The sequence below is a fragment of the Terrapene carolina genome, unplaced genomic scaffold (assembly GCF_002925995.2).
Source record: "Terrapene carolina triunguis isolate 2854851 unplaced genomic scaffold, T_m_triunguis-2.0 Scaffold131, whole genome shotgun sequence".
Taxonomy (NCBI): Eukaryota; Metazoa; Chordata; order Testudines; family Emydidae; genus Terrapene; species Terrapene triunguis.
In genome coordinates this window covers 799,327-817,548 of record NW_020664482.1, presented here as the reverse complement: position 1 = coordinate 817,548, position 18,222 = coordinate 799,327, and the positions used below count along the sequence as shown (strand labels likewise).

Genomic DNA, 18,222 nt, shown 5'->3' with positions numbered 1-18,222 from the left:
GAGCGCGTTCCCGTCCCCCCGGCCTGCAGCCAGAGTCGTTCCTGAGCATGTTGCTCCCCCGCAGGTGGTGCGGGCGCCTGAGCCTGGAGCAGTGCCTCCCCCACTCGCAGTGAAGCAGCTTCCTGAGGTGTCTTTGCCTGTGAGCGACTGTTGGAACAGGTGTATTGGCTGTAATGGAGGGGACTGACTAGCCTGGCCTCTCACCTGCTCAGCTCTGTGCTCCCGCAGCCAGTGGCTGGGGGTAGCTGCAGCGGGTGGGGGAGCAGTAGCCCTGGGGTGCCTGGCCAGGGATGGGCACACACTGCCTCATTCCGAAAGGGGCTCAGTGCAGGCGCGACCTGCTCCTGTCCCACCGAGCAGGCTGTCCCTGTGCAGGCGGCACGGTGCCCTCTCCCTCCGCTGGGAGCTAGCCTGGCCCAAACTCCTTCCCAATGGGGTGAATTTCGCCCCTGGCTGTCTTGTTTTCCTTTGGCTGGGAGTCAGCATCTTGCTCTGGGGACCGCACTGTAGAGGAGAGGGGTTGAATGCAGATGTCGTCTCATTAAAAAGCAAAGCAGCATTAAACTAGAACTGGGAGGAAACCTGTGCCTCCGGCGACTGCCCTCTCTGCTGTCCAGCATGTGGTTCTGGCTTTCCTTCCTCCGGACAGAGCCGGTGAGGCCCTGACCACGCCCGGCCTCTGTCGCTCCGGAAGGGAGTGGGTAGCTCTGGGAGTAGAAGGTGTGGCCTGTATAATAATTACAGATGGATTAGCCAGCCTCCAGGGGAAACTGTCGCAGGGACCATCCCTGCACTGCCTCCAGCGGGGGAGAAGGCCTGGGTAGAGGTGACCTAACGCTGAACCTCGCGTGAAGTCCTTTATTGCTTGATGCCGGTGAGACAGTTGGGACAAACCCAGCGATGGAAACATCCCTGTTTATTACGCTTGGGTTTGTAACTTGGTTTATTTTTAGCAGTTGACTCAGATCTCCTGGAACCCAGGAGCTGGGTGTCTGCGCTGTGCCTGCTGTGTGTGTTGACAGGCAATTGATCATGTGCTTACACCCCTTCCACCTCTGGGGCAGCCAGCGTTTGATATCAAAATAAGGGTTAAATGGCACGAGGGCCTCTGGACACCGCTTTGCTGTGCACCGGCAGCACAATTCCATGGGGGAGGCGGGAACTGGCAATGATCCAGGAGCAGCTGCTGGATGTCTAACTCCGATGGAACGTGCTTTCCCACACCCCTTGACCTGCACTGGGTTAGCCAGCTCGGCAGCTAGCCAGTGCCGACTCCGGCCCGAGAGGGACCAGGGCAGTAGCCAGCTCAGCAGCTAGCCAGTGCCGACTCCGGCCCGACAGGGGTTAGGGAAGGGCAGTAGCCAGCTCAGCAGCTAGCCAGTGCCGACTCCGGCCCGAGAGGGGCTAGGGAAGGGCAGTAGCCAGCTCGGCAGCTAGCCAGTGCCGACTCTGGCCCGAGAGGGGCTAGGGAAGGGCAGTAGAACCCTGCGGGCACCAGGCGCAGGAGGGAGCCGGCGGCTGCCTGCGAAGGGAGCAGCAGGCTGGACTAGCCTGGACACTGGCGGTGGAAGGAAGGCCACGCAGCCGGCAGCCGAGAGCCAGGCTTGGAAGCGACACGTTGCCTCTCGGTGGCTGGGGGCTCCGGAGCAGCAGCAGGAGGATGCCGGGCAGCAGCCAGCAAGCAGGACGTGGGGGTGGTGGGTGGATGGGCCCCAATGGGACACGGTGGTTACCCTGACACAGCTCTACTGCAGTGCCCCTCGGGGCTGAGTTCAGAACGACCAGTGCTGTTTGCATTGGAACTGGGATATTCGCACCTTCTGATTTCCTGCCAGTCCCAGGAAATGAATCATCTGTTACTAGAGATGCTTAAGTGTTTGTAGGGACCCTCCAGGGGCTAGCACCTGAAGAGCCTAGTGCAGGGTGTGGGCGGGGGAACCAGGTCCAGCATGTGCCGCTGAGCTCATAGTACACGTTAGTTCCGTGCAGACGTCTGGTAGCCTGCAGAAGCACTGCATTCACAGCGACAGCCTGCTGTGGAGTGAGTGTGTAGAGCATAGGATGGCTGTCCTGTGAGAGGCAGAGGAATCCCGTACCAGTTATCAAGGCAGAAGTTTATCTGCACCAGGTCTCACAGCCATTAAACGTGACGGGAAGGCAGAGAGAGTGGAGGTCTGTCTGTGGTTCACTAGGCAGGGCGCTCTCAATTGTTCAGTTTGGATTCCCCACTTCTATGGATGTTTCTCATACTGTTTTGCAGATATTCAGGAGTTCTATAAGCTGAGCTTACTTTCTGCACACCCGCAGCATCAGATCCCAGATCCAGCCCCCCGTATATCTGAGAATCAGCATGAGGCCAGAGAGCTGGGCTCACCTGATAGCCCTGGAGATCCCCAACGTACTCTGGAGGTAAGAAAGGTGACTCCCCCTTTCTGTGCCAAGCTGCATGAAAACCCAGATCCTCCCCACTTTGTTCCACTTCAGTTACATAGATACAAGTCACGTGAGGGGGAAAAAAAAGATTCTCTGGGCAAACTAACCAATCTGTAACTGTGCAGCGAATGGGTTTGTCCCCCCTATACAAACAGATAAGCTATTTTCAACACAGGCATCGGGTAGCCGATGCTGACACTTTAAAGAATGTATCTTGAACAGAATAAATCATCCTCGCTGCAGTATCTGAGCACCTTCCAGTAACGCATCAAGTGATGTGAGTAGCATCTGTTGTGTGTGGCTTGTCCTCTCTCCCGTCCGCTCCTCACCTTGCACTTGACATGGAAGGTTTGGGATGGTAGGAGTTCATTTCATAATCTGGGGTCAGCTCACGAGGAAGTTCTGTCTGCACAGACGACGTTTATCCTGACAGTAGAAAGTTCCATTGTGCCAGGGGTGTGCAGCTGTGGGCCACAGGCCTCATCCAGGTGCATCAGGCAATCTTTTAGATATGCTTCTGGGCCCTGGCCAGTGAGCACATTGAAGATGAGGACCGGGACCTTTGAACTCAACTCTGTATTCATTGAGAAGCGAGTACAGGGAGCAGAGGACAGGTGTGATGTGCTCAGGATAGCCCATGTCGCTGAGGAGTCATGCTGTGCCATTCTGTACTAGTCTGACTTTCTCCGGGGTTGAGGGCCTCGTGCCCAAGTATATTGCATTGCTGTAATCCAGACTGGAGGTGACTAAGATGCCTCTAACAGAGGCCAGGTGGTTGTTCACCAGGATGGAATGGAACCTCCTAGCCAGCTGGAGATGGCAGAAAGCATTACTTGCAGATGCTGCTATGCGAGCCAATGGGGGTAGTGGTGTGGTCAGATGGGTGAACGACAGATAAAGCTGTGTCTCACCTTTATATGCTGGCAGCTGAGTCCAGTTCACCTGCCATCTCCATGTAGGTGTTGACTAGGATCAGAGAGAACTTACCCTGTTGGGACTCCAGGGTCTAACTGTTAGCAGTGGACCTCTTTCCTAGCATAGATGGAAGGATAGTTTCAAGGGCCTTTCCCTTCAATACATCCCCTAAAGCCTAAAATTACTGGATGGTAATTCCCGCTACTGTCTTGGCAAGAACAAGTGCTCAGGGCAGAAAGAGCGAAGATGGGAGGCTTTTCTGGTCCCTGGGTTATGAGTGCTTGATTTCCTCACCCCCTCAGCAATCTGGTCACATGCAGGGATACTGAACCGATAGGTTCAACATCAAGTGCCAATATAACGAGTTCCCAAGCTAGCCTCTTGTCTGTCAGTTCGTCTTGCCTCGCAGGCAATATCTAAATACAAGTACAAAAATGAAAATCATTGGCCACAAACCCAGCCCTTGCACTCACCACCCACGGGTATTTACCCCACTGTTGGCTAAAAAGGTGGACAGAACAGATGTCCTAAAAAGCTGCCTAACTTTAGATTCAGAAGGCTGCAAGTGGGAAATAAATACCTAGATTCATAGAGTTTTTAAGCCTAGATGGGATCATTAAACCTGCTAGTCTGACCTCCTGTATATCACAGGCTGTTAAATTTCACCCAGTAACCCCTGTGATGAGCCCAGTAACTTGCTGGCTAAAGCATAACATCCCAAAAGGTATCCAGTATTTATCTGAAGACGTCTGAGGCATCACTTCCCTTAACAGTTTGTTCAAATGGTTAATCACCATCACGGTTAAAAATTTGTCCTGTATTTCTAATTTGAACTTGTCTGGCTTCAGCTTCCCAACTTTGGTTCTTCTCTCTTTCTCCGCTAGATTAGAGAGCCCCTTAGCACCCCCTATTTGCTCCCGATCACAGCTTGCCTGAGCCAGCAGGGCATCTTGCAAAGAGAGCTCACCTTAACTTTATAACAATAAATTCATACTTAACTCAAGATGGCCACCTGGGCTTCACATTGCATAATATAAAACAGGTTCAGTGAACAAGGTGCAGCCAGAGTTAGGCCCTTGATCAATTTGGGTTCATAGATTCATAGATTCTAGGACTGGAAGGGACCTCGAGAGGTCATCGAGTCCAGTCCCCTGCCCGCATGGCAGGACCAAATACTGTCTAGACCATCCCTGATAGACATTTATCTAACCTACTCTTAAATATCTCCAGAGATGGAGATTCCACAACCTCCCTAGGGTTGCTTGGGTTAAGACTCAGGAAACCATTGCTGTCCTTCCCAGCTGCAGCCAGGCCTTTTGATTTTGTCTGCTGGGCCCTGATTGGCTTCTGCCAGCTCCAGCAGCTGGGTGGCCTCTCCAGGCAGTTCTTTGAAGTCTAAACTTGCTGCTCTTGTTCTCCAAAAGGGACACCTTCTTAGGCTGGGGTGTGCCAAGCCTGGGGCCTCCAATGTGGGAAAAATGCCTGGAACACCCAGTCACACTCCCCACTGTAAGCAAGTCATCTCTCTGTTTTCTTTTCGATGGGCTTGTTAAATCTCATTGTCGGGCATTTTCTCCAGCCCTTGAATCATTTTTGTGGATCTTTTCTGCACCCTCTCTAGGAAGTGTGGACAGCAGAAATGTACACAGTATTCTAGTAGTGGTCTCACCAGTACCATGTACAGAGGTAAAATCTCCTCCCCCTTTTCCAGATTCAAACTCGGGAGCCCAGGACTCTGAGCAAGAGAACCCGGCCACCCATCCATGCATTCCCAAGAGTTCAGCACTGTGGATTATGCTTCTCAACCTGCCATGGCCTAAATATGGGACACAATGTGTGACAGACACAAAATTAGGGACACAAAAAATTTAATCATACTGGAAACATAAAATGCTGCAGGAATCCTCCCTTTAATTAAATAACTCTTTCGATGACTTTAATAATTTAAGGATTAAAATCTTTTAGTTTAATGATTCTGCATTTCAGATTTACATAATTTTCAATTATGCCAGTGCGGGAACTCCAGATCAGTATGGAGTATAGAGAACTTTGGAGCTGAAAGAAGTGATGTCCCTTTAAATGAAATTCACTTGAGAGGTAGAAAAGGATAGATAGCAATGCAAAGAAACCTGTAGTGGACACAGGAATGCTTTGACTCTCTGAGGGGTATTTTCTAGAGAGCGTTTCTCTTTTCAGGTTGGCAACCCCTTATTTTAAATCAAAAATTTCTGTAGCCCCTCTATTTTCTCTGTAAGTAAGGGTAGAACATGTATCAATGCTAAGCCTAAATCATTGATTTGTGTATGTGTTTCAAGAGACTGACAGAGAATATATAATCTTGAAACATAAGGGTGTGCAAAATTTCCCCTGCTTTGGTTTGTAAAAAAGTCAATGCCTCACACACAGGAGCGGCTCTATGTTTTTTGCCGCCCCAAGCACGGCAGGCAGGCGGCTTTCGGCGGCGCGCCTGCGGGCGGTCCACTGGTCACGCGGATTCGGCAGCATGCCTGTGGGAGGTCCGCCGGTGCTGTGCTATCGGCATCCCCGCCGCCGAATTGCTGCCGAAGCCGTGGGACCGGTGGACCTCCCGCAGGCATACCGCCGAAAGCCACCTGCCTGCCGCCCTCACAGCAACTGGCAGGCCGCCCCCCGCGGCTTGCCACCCCAGGCATGCGCTTGCTGCGCTCGTGCCTGGAGCCGCCCCTGCTCACACGCTCACCCTTCCCACCTGCCTTTAGTGACATCTGTTAGGGTTGGGACTAAAACAGCGAAGCATGGATTTTTTGGTTTGAGAGCTGAACTGAAAAATGTGGAAAAAAAAAAATGTGGTTCGGTTCAAACCAAAACTGAAGTTTGTTGGGCTTTTTTTCACCAAAACAAACCTCTCCCTCTGCCACAAAAATATTTTGGGTAAAAAATTTTCAGGTGTGTTTCACCTGTTTTTTTAAATTAACTAAATTTTAAAATGAAACACTGTTTTGAAACACAAAGTTGACAAATTTCATTCTGAAATCATGAAATGATTTTCAGGTTTTTTTAATCTGAAACTATTTGCTGAATTCTACCTGAAGTTATGAATAATTTTGGTGCCATTCGCTGACACTTTTTTGCCCAGGTCTAGTTGTGACCCTGTGATTGAGAAACGCTGCTCCAGAGAACCTTTAGACCTTAGTAGCCTTCACTTGGTCAGCAGCTGGACTGTGTGGGGTACGGCAGCTGGGAATGCGCCAATGCACCTAGCTCTGAGGAGGAGCTCTGATCATCAGTAAAGGCATGTGGAAACAAATGGGAAACCCAAACCAGGCCCGGAACAGTAGAGTGGGAGGAATGTTTACAATAGCATCTTAGCTGGCAGCGAGCGCTTGCTCCAGTGATAAGACCACAAGCCCTGTTACACCCCTGGGCCCCACTGAGTTGGCCTTCCTCAGATAGGCAGGATTTTAAACATTCTCGGTTGAGTGTTCAAAGGGAAGGGACGGCTGCATGTACTTTCTTTAATTAGTTGTTGTACGAGTAGCAGGGCTGGGGAACGGGATAGCAGAGATCTCTGGGCCTCCCCAGCCCTGAATTCTCTCCCATCCTGCTCTGCTTCCCATTGTCCAAAAGCTTAAGATCTCTCCTGCAATTCATGCTTTGTGTCCTCAAACATACGTTTGCTTTACATTCAAGGCCAGCTCCAGGCACCAGCGCAGCATGCTGGTGCTTGGGGCGGCCGATGGAAGGGGGCGGCACGTCCGGGTCTTCGGCGGCGGGTCCCTCAGTCCCTCTCGGAGGGAAGGACCGGCCGCCGAATTGCCGCCGAAGAACTAAGCGGCGCGGTAGAGCGGCCGCCGAAGTGCCGCCGATCGCTGCTTTTTTTCTTTTTTCCTCTTCACTGCTTGGGGCCGGCCCTGTTTACATTTGAAGTATTCCTAGTATTGAAGAGTTACGTGCTGGCAAACAGACCCAAACCAGGGCTCCTGCCCAGCCTAGCAGAGAGTAGGGGGATATCCTGTAGCCCCTCCCTCTTCCCCCTGAGGAGCGCCCCCTTCCCATGGAGCCTGTGACCACTGTTCTGCACTGAAGACTCTGGTAGAGAGTAAAGAGTTAATCCTTGCTACGGTCTGAATCTCACCAGGGTGGATTATGACCTCCCAAGGGACCTTCCCGCCCTGCATTTCCGAGTCTATAAATGCACGAGATCGTTCATCTGTCCTTGAGGAAAGTTAATTTTTAACCTGTTCAAAACGTGGCCACCAGGGGGCAGAAAAGGCGCCTTCCTCTTCAGCAGAGCTTGGAGGCCAGACCGTGTGTTTTCCGGGGAGCGAGAAGCTGTGGTGCCAGCAGGCTGTGCCAGGCTGGTCCGCCTGCCCTGTTATATGGCCCCGAGCTGGGACAAGGTGTCGGAAGCCGGTTCCCCGTGTCATTCTCTTTGGGAAGGAGGAAGGCTGGCCTTTTGGCTACAGTTACTGCGTGTGCGTACAGCACCTGTCACAGCGGGGCCGTAGAATCCAAGTCACAGAGAGCAGTAATCCCTCCCCCAAGAGCTGTGCTCTGCTCTGCCAGTCAGGAGCCCCAGGTGTCCCCCCAGACTGGCTAGGTTTGTTTGTGGGAGGGTGGCGCAGCCAGTCAGAGCTGCTTTTCCTCACTTGATAGTAGGTACATTAGCTTCACTCCTGCCTGCAGGCTCCTGCGTCACTCTTTCCTCCACTCAGGGAGCATGGGTCTCTCATGCTGGTGGAGACAGGCTGAGTTTCCAGTCGTCCTTTTCCCAAGTGAAACCGCCTGTTCTCGTGTGAGCTGTGCTTCCTGGCCCCCCTCCATGCCTTCCTGTTCCCCATCTCTCTGGCTTGCAGAGGCAGCTATGCTGAGCACATGGCCTGCACAGCAAACACAGGAGTGGCCGTAGCCACCTGAGCTTATCGAGGGAGTCCTGGGGTTTTGGCTCAGTGGTGAGGTGTGTGGAAGAGATACTGAGTGAGTCTTTAGCAATCTGAGTGTGTCACTGAACTCAGTGGAGAATAGTCTGGGTTTCAGGGGCCTATGGCACAATCTCTGGCACTTGCTTGGATGGGCAATTTCTCCCTTTCCGTGCCGATGAGACTCTGCCTAACACCAGTTCCCGAAGTTCAGGATAGCAGTAACCTGGGTATTTGTGTATTGGCAGCGGGCAGAACCCCAGGGATCCCTGTGCAGCGTCTCTCACTGAGAACTCTTAGTCCCGGGCTGCTGGCACTGGACTGTCAGTGTCGGGGGGACGGGTCTTTAGGAATGCAGTGGCATCAGAAGGAAGTGTCTGAAACTGAACAGTGCCAAAGCCACAAGCTTCTACTCTGGTGAGCGGCATAGAATTGCATTCTCTCAGCCAGAGGGGTACACTGGTTTGTGGTGCACTACTCAACCATCCAGCAGGGGGCAATAGTGCACAGACGTGATCCAGCCAGCCCCGGCACTGGGAACAGAAGGGAGCCTAGGAAGGATTCTCTTACATGCCTGCACGGGACCCGTGATATTCTCACCAGCAGCATGGGCACAACCACGGGGGGGGGTGGGGGACAGGGGCGTGTCCCCTTCTAGGAACCTCACCCTCAGTGTGGCTGTGGGATCAATGCACCCCACCCTGGTTCCTCTCTCGGCTCACTTCCATCGGCAAGGCTCCCTCAGCCGGCTTGTCTGATGTCCCCCCGCTGGGGGATCCAGGCTCCTCCACAGCCACCTCTCGGTCTCTCCTGTGTTTTCCTTCGCTTCCATTGGCTCTGTCCCACCCACCTCGGTGTTCAATTGCAGGACGTTCCTCTGGATACTGAGCAGAGACCGGCTCAAGGGGCCCAGGGAAGCAGCGTGCTGGGGCAGCAGCCACAGCTGGTGAGAGTGACTGTGAGCAGCCTGGAGTCGCCAGCCAGTGTTTGCAGCCTGGTGGTTCGTGCCCACAGCACCCTACCCAAGGTGAGTCTCCAGGCTGGATCTGGCCTTTGATGCTCAGGGCTTCACAGGGACTTTTCATTGGTGTAACTGGGTGTGGGCGCGAGGCCTTTAACCAGGTAGAGTTAAAGCAGCAAAACAAAAAGTGTAGACACGCTCTAAGAAAAGGGGGAGCCTGGACTGCAGCGTAAAGCCCCTTTCAGCTGGTTTAGGACTGCACCAGACACAGCAGAGCCACAATGCAGGAGTGTGTAGAAATCCTGTTCCAATTCTCTGCTTCCCAGGGCTGCAGCCAGATCCCATTCCAAACAGACATAAAAACCCAGTTCTGGTTCTTCTCTTCCTGGTCTCCGGTGCTGGATAGTTTGTCTGGTCTTATGTGCTGCTTGCCTTCCCCTCCTGGCTGCGATGCTTGTCACTGGACCAGCACATCTGGTTCTCGTATGCAGTCTTGTGGGCACAAGGGGTAGAATGACATAATGGTGGGGGGCATGAGAGGGTGCTGGCTCCCTACGTCTTCTTTTCCTGTTGAATTGATGTTTACAGACTCTCACCACGAAACGATGCTGACTCCAGAATTTTACTGGGAAAACTAAGACTGCTGTTTCTCTCGTGCGATTCAGCCGAGCCTGAGTCCATCCCAGGGTCCCTACAGACTCCAGCTCTCGAAGGCAACTTCCTGGGAGTCTGCCCAAGAGCTGAGAGTGTGAGTTCAGTGCTGCTTTAGTGTCTCCATAGCAAATTGTGTGTAAGGGCTGGGAAGGCACTTCCATTCTTGATCTCTTTTCAAACGAATTAGCCTCTGGGCTGAGAGCGATTCTTTGGCAAAGTTCGGTACGTTTCCATATGGGTGTTTTGGAGGCATCTGGGAATGGGGAGGAGTAGGTATAAGAAATGTAGCAGATGCTTTTCTTGTGCCTGGGTAACACCAAAACCCAGGTTGTTTTAAAAACTCCAGCCTTATCGTGGTGTCCATCCTCTGGGACATAGAGAAATATGAAGTAGAAATAAAGAAGCTGAAAATCCTTCCCCACACATATGCAGTATTCCCGTTTTCCACTGAACTTTAAAAACAGTGAAGTCCAGAGTTTGGGTCACCAGATGTTTGACTCTTGCATCTTTCATAGCTGTGCACACTCCTAGGTTTCACATTGCACACTGAGTAAATGGTTTGGTTTGGTTTCCTCAGTCGCTACTCTAATATAACATGATGGCTGAGAATGTAACCTAGTTTTAGGCATTACTAAGAGAAAACATGTGATGCCTTTTTCCATGGGTTAGAGTGAGTGAGGTGAGTAGAGCCGGTCAAAAACATGGAGAAACAAAACGCAGCCAGTCTGCACATGTGCATTAGCTATTGGCTGCTGTTTCACCTCATGTTGCACTGCTGTAACTGTACTGGTTTCAAACCAGTATTATAGTTAAACCTGTGTGTAGACAAGTCTCTAGATTCATGTATCTGCCTTCACAAGTTTATTGTAGTATTGTAGTCATGTTGGTCGCAGGACATTAGAGAGACAAGGTGGATGAGGTAATATCTTTTACTGGACCAACTTCTGTTGGTGAGTGAGGCACATTTTTGAGATCTGAAGAAGAACTCTATGGAAGCTCAAAAGCTTGTCTCTTTCACCAAAACAAGTTGGTCCAATGAAAGATATTACCTCACCCACCTTGTCTCTCTTCAAAAGTTCACAGCCGGTAAACTGAGGATGTGTCTTTCCAAGTCCATTTCTGCGGGCAGCTTGTTACCTCATAATCTACAGTGTGATCTCCTGGCATCTGGTTACCTCCTGAGTGGTTGCTTTATAAACATCTAGGCATGTAGGTAGATCACCCGTCTCTACGTGCGCAGTTGTGTCCCCGAGAAGACTGAGAGAGTCAATATGTAGATCCGAGGAAGGAACAGAGGGTAATGAGTCCATTACAGATGGGAACAGAAATCCAGTTCAGGTTCTGCTCCTTCCAGAGATTTTACTCTCAGTTCACTCTATATGGACACAGAATCTGCATCAGTTTTCTCTTCTTATAGTCTTCACTATAGGCAGAGCCAATCAAAGCAAAGGAAAACATGCAGTCGTCACTAGGAAAATTATCCACTGAACCATGAATCTCCTGGCCTCTCTAATTTAGGTTAGTCAAGTCCAAAGAGGATGGTAGAGATCTTCAGAGGGACCCATCCAGGCTAGGTGAATGGGTAACCCTATGGCAGATGGAGTTCGTTGTCGATAAATACAAAGTAATGCACATTGGAGGGAAATTTTAAAACTATTCTTACACCTTACAGGCAGCTAAGTTAACTGTATCCACTAAGGAAAGGGACCTCGGCATCACTGTAGACAGCTCAGTGAAGATCTCTGCTCAGTGTGGAGCGGTGGTCAAAGAAAGCAAACAAGACGTCAAGATGCCTAGGGAATAATATGGAAAATATTATAATGCCTTTATATCCATCAATAGTACGGCCTCACCTAGAACACAGTGGGCAGTACTGGTCACCCCCTCTCAAAAGGATTTTGCCAAATTAGAGGAGAATTCAGAGCAGGAAGACAAGAATGACGAGGAGCCTAGTAAAGCTCTTGTGTGAGGAGAGATTGAAAAGACTGGGATTGTTTACTTAGAAGGGAGACAGATAAGAGGGGACATGATAAACGTATCTGAAATGACTGGTCCGGAGAAGATAGACTGGGAGCTTCTGATCTCCCTGTCTTATAAGAAAAGAACAAGGGAACATTCAGTGAAATTTTAAGGTGGCAAATTCAAAACAAATCAAAGGGAATACTTTTCCACACAACATGTAATTAAACTGTGGAACTCATTGTCACAGGATGTCATTGAGGCCAAGAATTTAACAAGATTCAGAGGGGATTGGACATTAATATGGATCTCCAGAATAGCCAGAATTGTTGTTGTTAATACTAACACATTTTGGAAGAGCTGTTCAACCTCATGGTTCCGGGTATAAACCAGTCTCTAATTGTAAGGGATTAGGAGATGTAATGTGGGAGTCAGATCATCTTGTATCTGTTATTGTGGGTTTCTTGCATCTGTGTCTGAAGCATCTGGTGCTGGTCACTGTCAGACAAGATACTGGACTAGATGGATCCTGGGTGAGACCCAAAATGGCTATTATTATGTTCTCTCCACTGGGATTGAAAATTGTTTGGGTGCCAGCATAGGCAGCACCAAACTGTCTCCAATATCTATTACAAAACAGTAGCTAGACCCCTGGGGAGTGAGAGGGAATAAGGGGAACTATATCTGTCATTTCTTGTCAACAGCTGGTGTGTCCTAGGAGTCTTCTGTGTATGACTAGTGTACAATCTGTCAGCAAACCATGCTGTCTGGGATTCTCACATGGACTGTGCTTGCAAGTGTCAGTCTGGTTTATACTTTATTGTGGGGGAGCCCAAACCAGGCCTTTCATGGGTACTTCAGCGGGAGAGGTAATGTCCATGCCCTTGGGCGATGGAGGCATGGGGTTAGCACTGGAGCAGAATGCTGGCCGGGGGCACCGGGATGGGGGGAGGAGGAAGGGAACTGGTGCTAGGCTGGAAGTCTTGCAGCACAGGAATATGGCCTTTCTATTTGTAAAGTACCACAAGTCCCTCTCGAGCCTGAGCAATAACAGAATTTCTCCTGCTGGAAACGTCGGAGAGTCTCTGTTCTGGCTCAGTCAGTGTTTGTGGCTGAAGTTGCAGCGTGAGGAGCGGAGGAGGTCCTGGCAGTGCTGTAGAGTTGTTTTCCACTCCCCTTGCAGCCTGGATTTTCTGATCCCCTCTTTTTGAATCCCCCATTTTACATCCTGTCAGCCACTGTTCTATTCTGGTTCCTCTGGTCCCCTTCCCAACAGTTCTGTGTCACTTCCCCTTCTGAGCCTGTCTGCTATGAATGATCCAGTGTAATCCCTGCAGATGGCTCATTAATAGCACACCTCAGGCAGCGGATGAGGATGCTGGCGAAGGAGCCTGCACAGAGGAGAGCAGTAGCTCTCCCTGGATCTTCTCCTGGCAATTGACTGATTCACTCTTGTTTTCCATCAGTTTAAAATATCAATTAGACAAAGAAATCTTTGGGGGGGCAAAGTCCTGCCAGCTGCTGACTGACGAGGAATCCGTTAGAGATTCATAGTACACAAGGTCAGGAGGGACCAGGAGTCTGATCTCCTGCATTGCACAAGCTGGAGAATTTCACCAAGTGATTCCTGCATCAAGCTCATAACTTCTGGCTGAGCTAGAGCGGATCTTTCAAACGAGACAGTGATCCTAATTTAAATACTTCAATCCACCCCTCCCTCGGGAAGTTGTTCCAAGAGTTAATTACCTCACTGTTTAAAAACGTGCTCCAGCCATTGGATCTTGTTCTGCCTTTGTTGGTGCGATTAAAGAGCCCTCAGAAATCTTCTCCCCATGTCGATACTTATAGACTGACCAAGCCCTTTCTTAGCTCTTTCTCTGTTAAACGAAATGGACTGTGCTTCTTTAGTCTCTCACTCCAAGGCAGGTTTTCCAGCCCTGATCTCTTTCTTGTCGTTTTTTTCTGACCTTTCCAGTTTTTCAACATCATTTTGACGTGTAGACACCAGAGCTGGGCACAGTATGCACTAATGGCCTCACTAATGCCATCTGCAGTGGTAATACCACCTCCCCGCTGGTACGCAGTATTTGCTTCTTCTACATCTGAGGCTCACAGTAGCTCTCATTGCAATGGGGGCTCATGTTCCGTTCATTACCCACTATGCCCCAAGTCCTTATCAGAGTCGCTGCTTTCCAGGCTAACCGGCGGTCCCTTCTCAGTAGAAAAGAACCATGTGATGGGCCAGGGTGTTGGATTGGGACTGGTGTGTAATATAGGAATCTGCTTTACGTTTACATTTTAGTTTTCGATTGCCAGTCCTGGAGTCTGAAGCCCTGAATTTATTCCCCCAGGACATTTGCCACAGGCTTTCCTCAGCCTGTATTCCTCACTCCTACTCCAGGGGAGATGGAATTCAGTCTGCCTGGGGCTCTGCTGAGGCTACCGATACACGGGCAAGCTCTGATGTGGAACATCTTGTTCCACCTGGAAGAAGAGACCTACCAGCTCACTGCATGCAGGAGCCCCTTGCTGGATAGTAAAAAACAAACCAACCCTTTGGTGGCTGCAGACTGTAGCTGAATGTGAAGCAGGGACCTAGAGGTGAAAATCTCCATCTGCTTTGGGCTCATTCTGGATGATTCTTGCATTCCCAGTGCCTGAGCCACGCGGCCGCCTCCTCTACTGCAGAGGTGGAAGGGACAGGGAGCAAGGGAAACTGCTCCTGTTAGTAAGAGTGAAGAGGAGTGATGACTCACTCCAGCTGGATCTCAGTCTGTGGAGGGACTGGGCAGCAGGAGGACGAGGGAGTGAAATTCACCCTGGGGGAGAGAGCTGGTTGTGAGACTTGCTGGAGCTGGTCAGATGCTGAGAGCTCCCTCATCAGCAACTGGGGACCCTGCTGGGATCCCAGACCTCAGGATCTCCTGCTGCCTTTCACAGAAGCCCACTGAGAGTGGGGAGGAGGAAGTCCGAGCTAGATGGTTGGTTCGCTCTGTCCTAAAATGAGGGGGCCACTGAAAGAGCCGCTGCGGCTTCTGAAGGGGGGAGTGGCTGGGGCCTAGCAGGGTTTATATCTGCATCCACCTGAGGGAGCAGCATGCCCCACGAGAGCAGAGGGCAGTGTCATGAAGAGGATGCCGCAGTCCTGGGAGTGACGTGGGTCCCGGAGCAGAGGTGACGGCGGGCGAGACACCACCAGACGAGGGCGCAGAGCTAATTCCCAAGACAGCCAGTAGGAGGCGCCGCAGTGGTGAGTCTCCTCGGTTTACAGGAATAAGGGATGGTGGGATAAACATTTGTATCCTGATGTAAGCACATGCACACGGGGGGCTGTACTGCTGTAAGCATATTGGCTCCCCAGGCTCCATTCCTACTCATGCCCATTTTTGCTCTGATTTGGGCCTGCACTGATGTTTCATCCCTTCCTAAAAGCTGCTCTTTTCCCCCCTCCCGTCCAGGGAGCAGAGTGCAGGCAGCTGTGGAGATAAAATTAAACAGGAACAATAACGCTGATGAGCAGACGCGCGGCACCACCAGGCAAACGGTGCTCTCCCCCCGCCATACATCTCTGTTTCCCACGTGACTCTGAACCGACTCAGACCTCATCTCTGTGGGCCTGCCACTGTGGTCCAGCCCCTCCCACAGTCCTCTGCTCTGAGCACATGGTCAGTGAGGTGTTGGCTCCAGCCCTTCCAGCCAGTTTGATGTCCTAGATCTGTGCTGCTACCACTCTAGGACTGTCCTTAGTGAGCAACGGCCCGTCTTAACAAGAGGGGCACAGAGAGACTATTTCAGAGAGCACATTTCCTGAGTGCTCTGAAATTGTCAGCCTGCCCGGTTTGGGTTGGGCAGCTGTAACATCTGCTGATTCTATATGCAGCCTATAAATAGGAAACCTCCATGTGTGGAGATCCTGCCTTATTGACAGTATGTGGGCGAGCAAGGGCATTGCTGAATGCACAGCACAGACCTGGGAGTTCCGCAGTAGCTTGCTCTGGGCCCAGCAGGGGTAATGGCAGGAGCAGTTTTCCCCGTGTCAGCAGAGCTGAGGGCAAACTGTCCCCCTTTCAGAACTGGCCAGTATTTTATCAGGTGCAAAACCGTGGGGAAATTGCTGTAAAAGCAAACTGCGTACTAAGAAATGAGCACGGAGTGTGTAACTGCATATCCCCTTGGCCCCCTGGGAGCAGGCGCTGGCTGTGGTGTATTGCGGCATTCAGCCCAGTGCACGTGGCTGTGTGAGAGGGAGGCCTGATGGCCTCATAAATCAGGGAAAACCCCTTCTCCTAGTCGGGGACCTGCCTCCACGTGTCTCTTCCCCTCCCTTGCACTTAGGGCACTAGGGACAGATACACTAATGCTCCTCCTGAGGTGTCTTTAAATAGAAAACAGCCGCAAGTAAAGCAAAGCAAGGTGTGCAGCTCCGCTGGTTGTGAGAGAGGCCGTGGGGACTAGCAGCACATGTAACCTCTTGCCTTTAGTTCACTGGTCCAGTGTCCCGCGTCCACCCTCAGGCCGCCTAGTCCAGGTGTGCTGCCGGAGCAGTGCACTCAACCCCTAGGGGCCTGGAGCTTCTCACTGTGCAGCCAGCCTCTCTCATCCCCCCCCTGCTCAGAGCCACGGGGCTCAGTCCCAGAGCTGAAAATAGGAACCTGCAGGGCATTGAAAGGGGATTTAAAGCAAGAAGCTGAGTTGTGTGGCAGTGCTGGTGACTCCTTGTCTTTATTGCCTCTTGTATTTGAGCGATTTGCCCCACGCTCTGATTTCTCTGCACTCAAACAGTTAGCGGTCCCACCCGAAGCTTGCTCCTGGGCAGGAGTGGGTGCAAGCCACATGGCTGTAGGCTCTTGTTGCCACATACTCCCACGATCAAACAACTGGGTGTGTTTGGGGCGCTCCGGTCTGGCCTGCAAACAGGTGTTCTGACCTGTCGTGCTCTACAGAAAGGGCTGTGTATAACCAACATCCATCGTGCCGCTCTAAATACATAACTCATGCGAGGTGATGGGAGGGAGGGAATAGAAATCCCCATTTTTCTGGCCCTCCAGAACAAAACGGAGAAGGAATTAGCAGGTGAACATGAAGCAGCTGCTTGCTAACCAAACAAGGGCCCAGGGTCCCTGCTTCTGAGATTTTAATACCTATCAATAAAGTCTTTTGCTACAGAAATGGCCCTGATACACGGGAAAGTCCAGTCAGGCTGCTGGCAAAGGATACAAACCCCACAATGCATCACCGCATGGCTGTGTTGCATGTGCTCTGCTGTTCGTGCGTTTCGCCGCTGAGTGAGATGCGTAGCCTTGTCAAAGGATGGCTCCTGCATTGGCCATGCTGAAGCTGTCGTTACAGAATGAACTTCCTGCTGCCTTGTTTGGAGGCTGTCAGCTGATCCGTGCCAGCACCAGCCTTGTGACATCAAAGAACCTAGGAATTGCTAATAATAAAGAGGTGAGCAGAGAGGCACCCGAAGCACCAGAGGGAGAGTAAGTCCTCCCTGTTCCCCCGTGTTTATTTTTAGAAATGCCGAGCAGCTATTGCCCATGGCTGAGTAGGAAGAGAAGGAAAGCTGTGACCCACTGCCCAGGGGCCCGGATAGCAGCTCTTGCTGGGGTCAATCAGTTCCAGCCGCTGGAATTTAGAAGCTCTTCAGCAGTTTGTGTTTTTTAGTAGCGAGCACAGGCTCAGAAGCCAGAACCGTTGGGGTTCCAGTAAATATTGTGACTTTGCTGCAAGCCTGGTCTAAGTGAATTATTCAAACTGCTTCATATCACAATTGCAACCAGGCTTGGTGTCTAATCTGCCTGTGTCCCGAGGCTGCTGCTGTTCGAGGGGATTTCAGCACTGAATGTGTCAGTGGGAACTCTCACTTCCCTGGACATTTGGGGGTTGACTGGCTCCAGTTTTACTAGAGACTCTCACTATTCCTACCCCAGGGATGAACAAGAAGGCAAGGGAGATGTGTGAACGGCTTCAATAGAGAGTAGAAAAAGTCAGTAGATTAATCTAATCTAATCACCTACTGCTGCCCATCACCACAGTATCTGAGCACCGTCCATGTAAAATCAGTAGCAATAGTGAAGTCCCTAGTGGACTTCTTGGATTCTCTGGCACTTCTCCATTTCCAAGTATAAAAACTCTGCCTGAGGAAGGGTTATTTATTGGTTGCTTGGTTGGTTTATTTGTTTGTTCGTTCATTTCAGATCTAATTTTGTTGGTTTGGGGGTTTATTTTATTTTGTGGTGGGGAAGACAGGTAGAAAAGGTGTGTCAGGGTTAGGAGCAGGAGGGGATGTGAGAGGCAAGAGGGGGGTGTCAGTGTTAGGGGAGGAGCAGGAGGGGGCATTAGGGTAAGGGGGGTCAGTGTTAAGGGCAGGAGAGGGTGTCAGGGTGAGAGTCGGGGGGG

At 51.0% G+C, this 18,222-nt stretch overlaps 1 protein-coding gene across 2 annotated transcripts in view; it reads left to right on the top strand.

Moving 5' to 3' along the window:
• The window catches only part of DLG3 (discs large MAGUK scaffold protein 3), a 163,035-nt gene that overhangs the window by 17,162 nt on the left and 127,651 nt on the right, over nucleotides 1-18,222 (top strand). The window contains exons 3-4 of one of the 2 annotated variants that reach the window (XM_024217566.2): nucleotides 2,261-2,409; nucleotides 9,115-9,273. In XM_024217566.2, the coding sequence (XP_024073334.2) occupies nucleotides 2,261-2,409; nucleotides 9,115-9,273 (308 nt within the window). The remainder of the gene's footprint in view (nucleotides 1-2,260; nucleotides 2,410-9,114; nucleotides 9,274-18,222) is intronic. The other variant, XM_024217568.2, reaches the window with a different exon arrangement.